At 38.3% G+C, this 15010-nt stretch overlaps 1 protein-coding gene across 3 annotated transcripts in view; it reads right to left on the bottom strand.

The window, feature by feature from the left end:
* Window positions 1-7304: 7304 nt before the first annotated feature.
* Window positions 7305-15010, bottom strand: part of vti1a (vesicle transport through interaction with t-SNAREs 1A) — a 308155-nt gene continuing 300449 nt past the window's right edge. The window contains exon 8 of one of the 3 annotated variants that reach the window (XM_048608726.1): window positions 7305-9479. In XM_048608726.1, the coding sequence (XP_048464683.1) occupies window positions 9386-9479 (94 nt within the window). In that variant the 3' untranslated portion in view covers window positions 7305-9385. The remainder of the gene's footprint in view (window positions 9480-15010) is intronic. The other 2 variants (XM_048608727.1, XM_048608728.1) reach the window with 2 other exon arrangements.

Raw genomic sequence — 15010 nt, 5'->3', positions numbered from 1 at the left:
CATACACGACTCCTTAGATACTGAAAAAGTTCTATGCCAATATGCAGCAAGACTTGGACAAGATTCAGGTTTGGGTTGATTGAGGATGAGTAATATTTGAGTGACAGAATTGCTAGGCAATAACCAAGACATAATCTCCAACAAGACAAAATCTAACAAACTCCCCGTGAAAATTAGTGGCATTAACATTGCTGAATGCCCCACTATCAACTTCCTGTAGGCTACTCAGCAAAGAGGAACTCATCTCCTGTTGCCCCTGGATTTTCACTGCTTTTAATGGAGTATTCAGCCAATCCACGCACAGAATGTTATTTATATTGGCTCTGCGTCATACTTCCAACTCGTCATTGCTCTCCACCATTCAGATTATGAATGTTTGAAGCAACTGATTGATTACAGAACATCATGGAAATGCAAAATATTCTGAACTGCAATATAACTTGAAGGTAATGCATATTAAACATTTTTAAGAGCCCTCTTTTCCCCACCTTTCCTGTAGATGCCGATCCTAGCTGAGGAGGCATGACTTCTTGAAGGTGAGCACACTTTAGTAGTTGCATGATGCGTAAATGTGTAGATTGTCAAGAGTATGAAGAAAGTTGTCACAGCCACTATCAGAAATCTATACCTGCCCTTTTACCAACAGGAGTTACTAAATATTAGCGAGGAACTGTCATTTTCCTGTGGTGCACTGAAGATAATTGTAGTGCCTTAACTGCTGTGCTGATGGAGGCCATCCAGTTCAGTGAGATTGGGAATCTAATGTTGGACCATATTACCACGGCTTACTGCTACAGTTCCTTTTTCCATGAGAAACTCTTCATTTCACAAGACATGCTCATTTCACAGCACAAATATGCATGTCTTCATTTTACGAGATGTGTAAGGATAAGGAAGGCTGTCCTATTTTAATTCATTCAGCTTTCACCATTACTGCATTGAATTCTTTGTTTATAAAATAACATCAGGTTTGGATCATTCTCGTGAAAAGGAAGAATTCTTGATCTCGATTCTAAATTACCATTCATGAATTTGAAGCTGTGTCTTTTTGCCAAATGATCACAATTTGAACTATTTCTGATTTATTATTTCCCTATTCCACCACCTTAACTAATACCTCCTTGCAAATTCCTTTGGTCCTCAGCATCATTTCAGGCCTCTGCAAGCCTCCTCTATCATTAGGTACCACTGAATATTGTGCAACTCTTTAAATATACACATCTCCACATCTTTTTATGCCCTTTCCTAAGTTACCTAAACGGTTAGCAATCTCTGCCCAGGAAGTGAACAGCTTACTTATTTGCTTCATAGTAGACAATACTGGGAAAACAGAATGTAATTCAAAGTGGTAAAGCTGCCAAGTTCTGAAGAAATCTAAACAGAAACAACGAAGACTCTGAACAATTTTTCAGATATGGATGTGGAAGTTATACCAGAAGACCAGGTGGCTTGTCCATGTAATACTTCTGTTCAAAGAATGGAAAAAAGAAACAGAGAAGTTAGCTCAAGAGTGTCCATACCCAAATATAGGGTAGGTATCTAGAAATACAATACTATACATCACAGGACAGGCCCTTCAGCCCATCATGCCTGCACTGATTCCTAGTCCTTATTTAGACCCACTACTTATTTCCCATGCATGGTTTCTATCCCTCTGTTAACATCTTCTTCATGTGTCTATCAAGATATGCCTTAAACATAGCTAATGTGCCTACTTCCACCACATCCACTGGCAGTGTATTCCAGGTACCCACCACCCAAATACATGGATTGATTTAGGAGAACCTAATTTGCTTTGTGGAAGCAAATTAACAAATGTTCATTTTGTTGAGGAAATCACAGACCAGTGACAAAGAAAATGCAGATGTTCACTGAACAGATTTATAAAAGGCATTTGGTAAAATGCCACATAGAAAGTACATTGAAAAAATTGAAGACATTGTAATGACAGCATTGAGAGGAGTGTGTCAGTATGACCAGGAAGTTGGTTTCAGGGCACCCAACATAGATACCTATGGCTAATTAATACTTTTAATGGACTGGGGTGATGCAGCGGCATCCTCAACCTTTTGTACATACTTAATGAGCTAGTGTTTCCTCAGTTCCAACGCGCAACAAAACTTATGATTGCTTGAATAGCATATGCAAGAATGAAAAGTCAGCAGAAGACAAACAATAATCACTGTGTATAAGTGAATAAGCGGATTTAAGATACATGTCACCATGTTCAATTTGAATGGCAGAACAGAGAGGCTGAATGGCCTGTGTGTAAAGATCCAATTGGTGGAAAAGTCCAGTATTCAAGGAAACAATTATTGCCTTGTGTTAAGCCTTTTTTGATGTAATGAAACATAAACCATTATTTAACGGCTTCAAATATTATGTAAATTAAGTGCAGTGGAGTGTAGCTTCTGCTTTGGGTCCAACTGACAAATCGTGCCAGTTTTGAAGTGCTTTTTATTCTTGTGTTTTTGCTCAAGTATATTTGCTTACTTTCAAATACAAAATCTACCATTGACCAACTCAATTGGACAGCATTATGTAATTGATTTTGAAAATAATTCTCTGTACATTTGGGTGGTAACTGGATGGAACTTGAAGTTATACAGTCAAAAATGTGTTTATCACAACATATAAGCATTTCAAATTCAGCACTTGTGAAAAACCCAATCTTAAACTGCTGAAAATGTCTCTTAAAAAGTATGCAGAGCCATTCTAAGTCATATTGCAACTCTGTAGCCAGTTTCTTAGTAAGTCAAAATCTTTTATAACATACCTCTTAGCATTCCTACAGCCAGAAAATCCTGCATAGTTTTTAGAAACTTCTCAAAAGTCATGTAAAGTATAATTAACAAAAACATGCAGTGGTGTCTAATTCACTTTGGAGAGGTGACCAGTTTTATGCACAAAACCTGCTTATCGCATGATACTTGAGCTGCACAACATGTAATTTTCAGTCAAAATTCTGTAATCTTTTGTGTCATTGATACTGATTTTGGATGAATTGTGTCCCCAATTAAACTTTGCAACTGAGTGAAACTGCAAGCCAGCATGTTTTACAAAAGAAGCAATTGTGGTATCTTTCCTCGTGTATGAAGAAGATTTTTTTAAAAACAAAACTCTAAAACACTAGAAATTGTTGAACTGTGTCGTGCTGTACTAAAAATGTTGGGTGCAATTTTTTTGTCTATTCGGAACTGGTGTAAATGGATTAAATGTCATTCTCTGATCTTTTGCATGAGGTGAGAGAAGCCAAGCCGAAACGATAAGTGGTTGTTTGGTGAATCAGAAACGGGTGCAGCATAAATGATTGTCTGTAGCAATGTTTCAGTTTGAATTAGTCAGTTAGGTGATACTTTCCTTAATGTAGTTACAGAAACATTTTCCAGGAAATTTCAAATCAATGGAGCTATTGCCATGATCTCATTGAATTAGCAGATCAGGTTTGAGAGGTGAAATGACCTACTCCTGTTCCAAGGTCCCTAGGGTTTCCAGACAATGAAATAGTTGCAGAATTGAGTTATTCATCTGATTTATGAATAATTACAGGCTTTAGATATTAAGAGGGTAAGAGAAGTGGGGAACTGTTGTTACTCCTACCATCAAGATACCAGCCAGCAATCCCAGAGGTCACTGAGGATCTGGCGTGGGTCTGTGGTAGTTGAGCATCATTAGGTAGTGCCAATAAAAACAGAGCATGCTCGAAAAACCTAGCATGGTTGGGAGCATCTGTGGAGACAGAAATAGAATTAGCTTTCAAAATCTGATATAGCTCTTCTTCAGGACTTCTTCTGTGGTGGCAAACTCATGAAGGCACATGATGTGGGTTTGCCACTGTGTCACACGTGAATGGGATCACAATGTCAGGAACCCACATTACCTGATGGGTGTGCAGAGACTGGCACCATATTTAAAGGGGAGCCAATTCTCATGTTCAAGTTGTAAATATCTTGCGGACTTTTTAAAAAAATGTTCTGCTGTTTACATTTGCACCATCTGTATTTCTGCTGCTCCAGGCTGAAAAGACATTTCTAAGGCCAGGGAAGATTCCTCCACTACCATAAAAAGATCATTCAGTGGCATCAACAGGTCCAACAGAGATTCTGAGATATCACAGTCCAGCCAGAGCTTCCCCTCCAATGCTTGAGAATGTTACAGGAATGGGCTATGCTGCCACTCCCTTCTCCTTATTAACATCTACTCCTTAGGGACTCAGGTCTGTGATGTCACTTTAAGGAGTTGTACATTGCCCCTTTAAAATTTTAGACCTGGTCCTTCTGAGTTCTGAATTTCCTTTCTGAAGCTCCATTTCTCAGGGTGCCATTTCAGCAAGGTTTTACACAAAGAAAAAGTTTCCAAGATCAATCCTGCACCCTGTGACTTGGAACCCAGTCTCTTGGAAATCCAAAGAACCCACACAATGAGCCATAAGTCACCAGCTTTCTCTGGGCAAGTTGTTGAAGGCATGGGAGATGAGTGTGGGCGAAGCAAGCTCAGGAAGGTGGGCTTAAATCATGTTGAATTGCAATTAAATTACATGCAAGTGGCAATTAAGCATATCAATGAGCTTCTTGCTGCTTATGGGTAATATTCCAGTTTTGATCCCTTCCCACCTGTGACTTCATCGCTTACAGTTTTCCAACCACTGGGAATCCATCTCAATGTTTGCCTGCCACTATGGGCATTCAGCAGACTCCATAAAATCCCACCCAGGATCTGTTCTACATAAAAGGAGACCAGTAGAAGCATGCAAAATTGAATGATTCTAAGAAAAAGTATTTGCATTGGTTTGGGAGTCAGGGACCAGGAAACTATATACATGAGATCACCATCAAATGAATAGATGATGAAGTTTCATATTTAAATTTGAAGGAGTTTTAGGATTACTATAATAGTTAAAATAGAACAAATTATAGCTTTTTAAAATGTTCATAAATATTTGAAAAAAAAACAATATTGGGAAAATGCAAGTAAATTTGTCTAAATTGGTAAATATTCAATAGGCCAAAGGACATCCCACTGAGATGTTGAAATCCATGATTATGAGACAACCCCATGGAAATCACAATGGGCTGATGACTTTTTCTATTCATTTGTGGCATGTGGGCATCGCTGGCTGGCCAGAATTTCTTGCCTATCCCTAGTTAGCCTTGACAAGGTGGTGGTGAGCTGCCTCCTTGAACTGCTGCAGTCCACCTGCTGTGGGTTGGCCCACAATGCCCTTAGGGAGGGAATTCCAGGATTTTGAACCAGCAACACTGAAGGAACAGCAATATATTTCCAAGTTAGGATGGTGAGTGGCTTGGAGGAGAACTTGAAGGTGGTGGTGTTCCCATATATCTACTGTCCTTGTCTTTCTAGATGGAAGTCATCGTGGGTTTGGAAGGTGCTGTCTGAGGGTGTTTGGTGAATTTCTGCAGTGCATCTTGTAGATAGTACACACTGCTGCTACTGAGCGTCAGTGATGGAGGGGGTGGATGCTTGTGGATGTAGTATCAATCAAGCGGGCTGCTTTGTCCTGGATTGTGTCAAGCTTCTTGAGTGTTGTTAGGGCTGCACTCATCCAGGCAAGTGGGGAGTATTCCATCACACTCCTGACTTGTGCCTTGTAGATGGTGGACAGGCTTTGGGGAGTCAGGAGGTGAGTTACTCACTGCAGTATTCCTAGCTTCTGACCTGCTTTTGTAGCCAATCTGTTTATGTGGTGAGACCAGTTGAGTTTCTGGTCGATGATAACCCAAGGATGTTGAAAATGGGGGATTCAGTGATGGTAACACCATTGAATGTGAAGTGGTGATAGTTGGGTTGTCTCTTAGTGATGATGGTCATAGCCTGGCATTTGTGTGGCCCAAATGTCACTTGCCACTTGTCAGCCCAAGCCTGGATATTGTCCAGGTCTTGTTGCATGTGAACATGGACTGCTTCAGTATCTGAGGAGTTACGAATGGTGCTGAACATTGTGCAATCATTGGCAAACATCCCCACTTCTGACCTTATGATGGAGGAAAGGTCATTGAAGAAACAGTTGAAGATGGTTGGGCCAAGGATGGTACCCTGAGGAGCTGAGATGATTGACCTCCAACAACCATGACCACCTTCCTACGTGTCAGGTATAACTCCAACCATGTCGGTGTACTTTCTGTATCTCCTGTTCCTTTATTACATATTTTCTATACACCACACAACACACAATATGCATGTATATTATCATATATTGTCTCCTTGAATATCACTGAACCTTTCAGAACAGATACAAATTGTGAGGTAGAGCTATTGCTTGGATTAGTGAGCTGGAATGTTGTTAGCAGAAAGAGAAGTTTGGAACTCATCTCATGTCCAGACCTTGGAAATCTTTCACTTGGAGAGCACCACGAATCCTTCAATTTTCATTCTTGCATCGTCCTATCAAAACCATTGCTACATTTGTGTCAACTGACAAAAAATGTTGAGGTGTTTACATTAATAGCAAGCTGAGTGCTGCAAAGTATTTATTATACTGATAGTATGAAGTCAAGTTAAATGCATTTTAACAACATGTAAAATGGATTTTAACAACATTTTTGATCAGATCCTATTGAATGATGGAACAGACTTGAGGGGCTGAATGCCCACTCCTGTTATTATGTACTTGAATGAATCAATGCCGCAAAATGAGCAAGTGGTGTCATCAAATAAACTCATAGAGGTATTATTTTTTACATATAGAGTGAATGTAATGTTAGACTGTATGCAGTGAGATGTTGCTGCCAGATCTAAAGGTATGTGTCAGTTATTTATAAGAATGCACAAGTTATTGTGGGTTGGATAATCAGATGTATCTAAATTCATAACAAGTTTTGGACAGTCTGCATTGCTGTTGCTAAATATAAATAAATAAAGACAGTATCATTTTTGATGTATTTAAATAATAAAGAATGATCCTTTGCATTACTAATTAGAGTCATAGTCATGACCTACTGTATCTAGTGATTTGGACATTTTTGTTTTACCAGCTTTGTAAAAAGATAATATTCAACAACTGTGATCTATGCTGGGATTAGAATTTCAGGGGTCAAAGAGGGATTTTGATTTTCAGAGTCTGGGCAGAATTGCTTTAAAATCTCATGAGTTCACTTTAAAAATGAATGAGAAAATAGGTTATCCAGGAGTCATTGTAAAAAAAAATCAATAGACAGCATATATCCACTTGGGTTATCAAAATCCTTGAATTTGAAGAAAAAAAACACTTAAGGTATCATACAGAGCAGGCTTTGAAATGTGATCACTCAGTATAAAGCAGGAAGAAAAGCGACACAAACACTTCATTTTTTTTGGAATGTAACACTGTAATTGATATATTAAATAAAGTACACATTCCATACATCTAATGTGAAACACCAAGGAGAAAGCAAACATAAAGGCAGATTCCATAGATCTTTGTACAAAATCGATTGAATAAATAAATGCCCAGAAAACGTTCAACTGCAAATGGTCATTACAATAATGCCAAAATTCACACATAATTAAGCCTGCTTTTTTTAAATATGTGTGGAAATGTAAGTGCATGAATATGTATGGATTTTTTGATATATCTCATTATTAGAAAATATAACCTAAAGTTAGCAGTAATTTATAAATCATGACACACTTCCAGATTGCCAATTAACTACCAGTTCTTTCTTAAAGTGAGGTTTCTTTGTCGATGCAGAGCTCACAGTCAAAGTCATGTAAAGGGGTTAAAATCTGCATTCATTAAACATTGAAGCATGTGTGTACCCACTGATTTTGTTGCCCCGAGAATAAGATATAACCTATTTTTGACAAGTTTTCATCTTTTCCACAGAAGACAGCGAAACCCTCAACCGCTACATGAAACCAAATAAGTCGCAAGGAGGTTGGTAATGAATAATCCATTTTATATTCCAATGGCACCCGCAGCTCTGAGTGGTGGATCTCTGCCAGATGATAGCACGACTGCAAAGAAACCACATGACGCAGCTGATGTTTAAAGAAAACAGACATAAACCCAGAACAGATCATTAGCCACAAAACTGTTGTTTAATGCAATTTCTTAATGAACAAAATAGTTGATCCTAATAATGAAACAAAATAAAATGTTTAAACAGCAGCCAGGTTGTTGGTGATGCACAATTATTTCCTTGTCAAGTTTTTATGATTTAATGAGGTCCACTGGGACTGACATCTGTCAGTCAACCGTGACTTTTTGACACTATTACAACTTCAAATACATTTCCAGGCAGGCTGTTTTCTTCAGGTTTGAAATACTGAAATGATCTGACAGGTTTTAAAAAAATGGAGAGGAAAAAAAAGTATTGTGAAGAATGCAATTTTTTTTCTGTTGGGTTGACAATCTGTGCTGCCATGGTAATAAAAAACTATAGAGGTCATTATCTGATGAGGTTTGTTGAATTGGTGGAATTTAAGATAATGATAACCTCAATGGGTTCTACCCACATGGGATGGTTAGATCTGCACAATTTTGTTCACTATTAATTTCAGCCTTTGAAGCTCTCAGCTCTGAAGCAAAAGCAAAGAAAGCCCCCCACCAAGCCAGTTCCAAAATAAGACAATTCAGCCTGCCTTAAACAGAATATCAAATGCTCTTCATCGTGTAGCTATGAACTGACGTCAGGCATGCTCTGGGTTTTTTGTCTTTATATGAAGCATTTAAAATTGTAGTAGCAGTGCTTTGAATGCCAATGTACATTTCTAATTTTTTTTTAATTGCAATTTAGCATCTTTTAATTATATTGCACTTTATTACTGCAAGTAAGACCTGTGGGTTAGTGATTTATTTCCAATTTTATTTTAAATATTTGACTGCATTTTCCTTCATGTTACATGATGCACTTGTGGGAGAGGGAGTGTCACAATCATTAATTAGGTGTGTACTTAAAATCTAAATCAATATGACATCAGGAATTAAGCAATCTACTTGCTCTTTGGACTTGGGAGTTGTGCATGTCAGGGCGTCATTCTATGTCTTATTTTTTAGTTAACCACAGTTCCCCATCATTTATCCTCTGTAGATATAACCTGCAAGCTGTTGACAGATTGTACACACATACACAAAGGTCTGTAGCACACCAACATACAATCCCATCACAACAGGACTTGAAATGATTCTACTTCCCTTCGACCAGCACTGAACATGCAGTAACTCCTCACAATCCCAGTTTCACTAAAGTCACCTTCTCAACAACAACAAAAAGAAATAAGCAAACAATGATACAAATAAAAGACATTTTTGCCTGGCTTGCACTGGGTGTTAATGCGCAGTAGAGAAGAATCTGTCAGTGCAAGAAGATGATTCATGTGACCAATTTGTCCTAATTACACTGAACAAGCAGTTTGTCGTTATTAATCACAGAAGAATAGAGACGTATCAGTGGCCTGTGACAGCAAAATAAATGGCCAGCACAATGGTGAGAAGAATGATGGCACCCAGGATAAACATGAGGATCCGGTTCTGGATAATCCTAGACAAGGAATTTAGAAGAGGGAACAGGAGGGAGGAAACAAGAAAAAAAGTAAAAACATTAGAATTTGCAACACATAAAATCCTTATTCAGCTAACTCTAGTGATCAAAGATGTCATAATATGCAGACTGAAGGTGCTCATGTAGATGTAACTACTGAATAGTATTGAAGCTTGGGATATCAAATAGCAGCACATTTATACCTTTACATTTCTACATGAAAATACACATATTGGATTTAATTCCTGCTGTTTGCAGAACACAGCGAGCTCCTGTTTATAGCGACGGTTTGAAAATTACTTTCAAAGTGAACATTAAACAAACAGCCGAAACACACATCCACTAGTATATTGCACTTCTTGAAAAAAAGTACACAAAGATGCCAGGCATCCAATTATTGTCAATTAAATGGATGTCAAATTCTTAACTACCCAGTAGGGATACAAAAGAAAGAAAAATTTGCACGTGCTGAAATCCTTTAATAAAACCAGAAGATGCTGGAAATACATAGCAGGTCTGGGCCATCATTTGAAAAGATTAAAGTCAGGTTAACGTTTCAGGTGTGGAACCTTTGGCAGAACAGTTTTGATCAAAGGCCTACACACCTTAAATATTAATCTGTCTTTTCTCTTTACTATTGCTGATAAACCTGCTGTGCACTTCCTGCATTTTCTGCTTTTAGTTCTTAATGTCTTCTATTTACAAATGAACCAAATGAAAAATACGTGAAAGGCATAACTTTTCACAAACAAGCAAAATGTAGAGCTGATTGCAAATGATACATGTCAAATCAGTAATACTCTCCTCCCGACACTCCAAAGGGGCTGCTCTCTATCCTACTGACAGGTTACAAAATTATCACATTTGCTGACATGTCTTCCGCAAAACTGCTTTAGTTTTTGTCCACATTCTAAGCAGGAGATGAATGACCACCTCTGTCGCCATTCATCACTCACTGCAAGCGCTGGATCCATCTTGCTATCTGATGACTGCTGCCAGCAAGGATCAACAGAGAAACCTTCAGCAACCCCCAATGCTAGCCAGTACCCAGACCACAGAAACAACAAAGGAAATGTGTAAATGTTCTTAGCTTTCAGCATAATGAAACCTGCCTGCAGACCTGGTGTATTGTCAATGTTTTCAGGAAAAGGATTCCTAGAACCAAACCACGAGTTGAAAAGAACGAAAACAGAGGAAGCATTGCTCCATTAAAGCTTCAGTTTCCCTGTTACTACCTTACACATGCAGCTTTCAAGTGTATCAAACTGCACAAAAACCTCCCCTGGACATAACTATTTCCTTACAAGGCTTCAAGGATTTTTTTGGTACTGTCTTTTCTTGTATACAAAAACTAAGTATGAATACTTTTGCTTCTGTACAAGGGAATTCTGGAAGTATAACATGTATGTTTTAAAGAACAATATGCAGACGTGATTCAGAAACATAACCAAGATTATTTTGTTACCTTAGTTACAGCAGGTAAATAAATAGATACAAGTGATGAAGGATATACAGATTAACAGTGGCATTTTCTTTCATTTGGTATTTTAGGTAATTCAAAGAATGGTACGATTTCACAAAACATTACACAACAAAACATCACAAAACAGTTTGAATTAAGTTAATCTAGAGAACAACAATAGCATGTTTACCAGATGTAAATATTTTGTATGAACTCAGTCTTTCTTTCTTATTGATTGACCTTTTTACCACCTTATTCTCGTACTCTTTTTGATTTGGCATATCTACTTTTGCCTTAATGTTGCAGAGTACAAAATGTACAATAAACTACAATACACACTAAAAGTATTCCATAAACATAATTAAGGTTAAAATCAGCAGAACGTTAAATATCTTATTAAAATAATGAAGGAAACTTTTTTTACCTTTTTTAAAAAAGAGCTCTGTATAAAAATTTGAATACTTAGAGAAAATATGTCTGCTTTGCCTTGCAACACGTTAATTAAAAAATTTTAAAGTTGTGCTAATTAAATACTATATGGTGAAAATGCTATCTGTAGACAATAACTTTTTTTAAAAATGGAGTCTTCACATTGTGTCATTAATAGAAGGATGCTTCTTCACAGCATCAAACTTTTGATTCATTTCCCGTTAAACTATTTCATTTACTTTTCTTCACTCTTCTACAAGGACCATCTATATGCCTATAGCCTTGTAGTCACACCATTAAGAATCTGCTTTTGAAGGGACTTGAAATTGTCACAATTATAACAATGGATAGATAAAGGAGATTGCGCAGGCTTAATTAAATGTGGACTTCATATTTTACTATTTGTCTTCATTCCATATTAATATTTCTACTATAGCATAAATGAGAACCACTAATTGCTTCTTCAGGATGCTCTATAGGCAACAAGCCTTGCCTCTTAGATGGCTTCAAAATCCTGACCACAACTGGATTGCTTATTGAGGTACACATGCTTCGCATTCCTCTGTATCATCGGTTCAATTGAATGCCATGGATGGTTGACATAACAGAAGTCAACTTTTTTTGCCAGAATAAATCAACAAAACCTTCAGAATATTGTAGCAGACGAGCACAGAGGAAAATGACAAGGCACATCCGTATACTCACAACTAGTTTGATTACCAAGTATGCCAATTATCAAAGGAGCAGCCAGCACTTGACACAAACGTGCTAATCCACCTCAGCAGCTTTGGTAAAAGTTTGTAAAATCTACTCTCAAAGGCAGGTAGAATGAGATGTATAGATGGTATACGTCCTCTGCAAAAGGGCAAGGCGCAAACTGTAAACTGAAAAGCTCAGCATGTTTTCTGTCTCCTAAAAACCTGGACATGAATTTGTGTTTCTCAATGTGAGAAAATGCATTAAGCAAAGAATTTAATGTTATTTCACAGATAGGGGTAGGGTAGTGGTGGGTGGGGGCTGCGGCAAAGAAGAAGAGGTAATAGTCTCTTGTGCACTTCAAGATTAGAATTGGTCAAGAGTACAGATGGTCAACTGCTGGGGAAAACCTCTCATTTCTCTATTTCTTTAAAATGGCTGTGTGAGTGGGAAGGGAAGGAGGATGTGCAGTTGTATGACCAACCCATAACCATCATTATTGAAATAGGCAGTGAATAAAAACTGTGTACTGACTCCTCATCCAAATCATTCCAGGTTGCAGACTGGCATGGAACATGCTGCTGGCTGACTGCACAGTCTAAGAGGGGCTCAGCAGTGTGCCCACTTAGTGTGTGTTTCAACTATATCTGTTAAAGGCAGCCTGTCCTCTTCAAAGGAAAATTGCACTCAACGTATTGAAGATTCTGCAGACTGTCTGAGGAAGACTTGGAGAGAAACAAAAGAAGTGGTGAAACATTGAATAGAGAAAGCTTCTAGGTTTTCTGATTTATCAATAGGAGGTTCATTCATTCAGGAGGTGGAAAGGCACAAAGTTTCCTCACTAGGTGTCGAATCATATGCTCTGCAGGGAATGGGAGGAGGAAGTTAGTACCAGGTCTCTAGCCTGGGGTTCTCGACAGCAGTGCTGCAAGACAACCTCAAAAAGGGCCACTCTGGCGGTGCACTTGGCTGGTGCTTGCCAGCCAGACCAGATTGCTGCTGCCCAACCGGAGGTACAATCCGAAACCAGGCTTTCTAAGTGCCTTGCAGCTTGAGGTCATCCACCAAAGTCTCCATCAATGGAAGTCAGCAGTCTTTCACCATTTACAGTGCACACACTAGGACAGCATCACACAGTGACACTCAGACACTCAAAGCCATGCAGAACAGAAACACTAAGGGACTGCACAAAAGATGATTTGTTTAGTTTTGTATAAATTATTCTAAGTGTTTTGACTGCGAGAATGCTATGTTGACGCACAGAAAAGGAATGAAAGGTGGGGTATTTTGAAACAACAGAAGAGTTGAAATGTTGGGACAATATCTTAGAGGAAGAACTTTTGTGCCGACTCATGGGCAGCTCAGCCTTAGCGAAGGCATCCTGGATATCCCCTTCCTGCCTCTTCTTCCCCAATGGTGTCTTCTCAATGCCTGATGCCATGTGTTAAGGTAACAATTCAAATCAGCTATAACCTTATTGCACGGCGATGCAGGCTTGGAGGGATCAAGTGGTTAACTTGCCCATTGTTCTAATTTTCTTATGGTGGTGGTGGGTGGTGGGGAGTGGGGGTGCCATAAGGGAGATGACAATTTAAGGAGGTTTTCTCCCTATAGTCGAAACAACGCCTCTGATCTTCTTGTCATGACCTAGTGTCACAGTCTGAAAAAGAAAAAAACTTGCAAAACTCCTCCAATAACACAATACAGCACTTTTGCTAACTCTGCAAATGTAACAAAACCACCACACTTAAAGAGTTTGGATGCTTAGCAGGCCCCTTGTGCAGTTAAAATGTTTGGCTGGGAGTGTGTTAACTTGAACTCTGAGGTCCAAAACGGCACATCACAAATCAAATCAGTGTTAGATGCCACGATTCTTCCATTCATTATGTTTCTGGCATTCACCTGTTCTAGTGTTTGGTCTTGGCTGCTATTTGTTTAAGTTTAAGGCTTCTGTTGTGTTGCTGCCAGCAACATACAAAATGTTATCCCATGGGTCAGATATGCTTTAGAAATTTATCCCAACAATTTGCTTTTATAACATTTCACAGGTTTTAATTCTACACCCCTGTGGTGGTGGGATGGCACGGATGAGCTGGCAACTTACGATGAATTTAAAAGGTGAAAATATTTGGATCCTGTTCAAACTAATGGAGTTCAGCATTATTTATGCATAATTGTAATGTAACTTCACATGAGGAGCAGATGCATTGTTAAATATGAGCGTCCAAAAGATGCTATCCAAGTTACATTGTTCTATTTTAGCTCCGAAAAATATGTCTCACTGTTTCACCGCTGATGTATATAGGTATTTTCTAGTCAACCTGTTCAGAAATGTTACTATACATCTATGAAGCAAACAGGACTTGAACATGATTGTTCTGAACCAGAGGCATTATCACTATAGCTCCCCTCCCCCACACTGATGTGTACGTAATATCCCAAAATTGCTGCGCTGTGTGGTAGATACAAACTAAACCTAACACAAATAGTTAGGCCTTGTGATTAGTAGTGGAAATACGATTTTAATAGTTTGATCATTGTTGATGGTCACTAATCAATCACTTTAGTATGGAAAACTATTATAAAAATGAAGAATCTTATTCCTTTAGTCTGCAAATTGTTTTTGGAGAGCTTAAACATGTAAAATTAAAAATGTTTACTCTTTTTCCCTTAGCTTTCCTCTGTAGTTTCTATTACTCTCACAAACCATTGTTTCTTTCTGTCTCTTTCTGTACCTACTGTAACATTGAATTCACCCATTTATAATTCAGCCCCCTTCTCAGTTATTCCACTGCTTAATTTCCCAGTCTTCTACTCTCATTAGTTAGGGAGAAACCCTGATGCCTTGCTGATGGTATTATCAACTTACAATTTGAGTTGTAGGGTGAAGTTTACCTAAAGCAGATGCTATTAGATGTCCACAAAAGAAAAAAAGTTAGGCCCA

Source organism: Rhincodon typus, chromosome 20 (genome assembly GCF_021869965.1).
Source record: "Rhincodon typus isolate 14 chromosome 20, sRhiTyp1.1, whole genome shotgun sequence".
In the NCBI taxonomy this organism is placed as follows: domain Eukaryota; kingdom Metazoa; phylum Chordata; class Chondrichthyes; order Orectolobiformes; family Rhincodontidae; genus Rhincodon; species Rhincodon typus.
The sequence above is the reverse complement of the archived record's forward strand: the minus strand, read 5'-3'. Positions and strand labels throughout refer to the sequence as shown.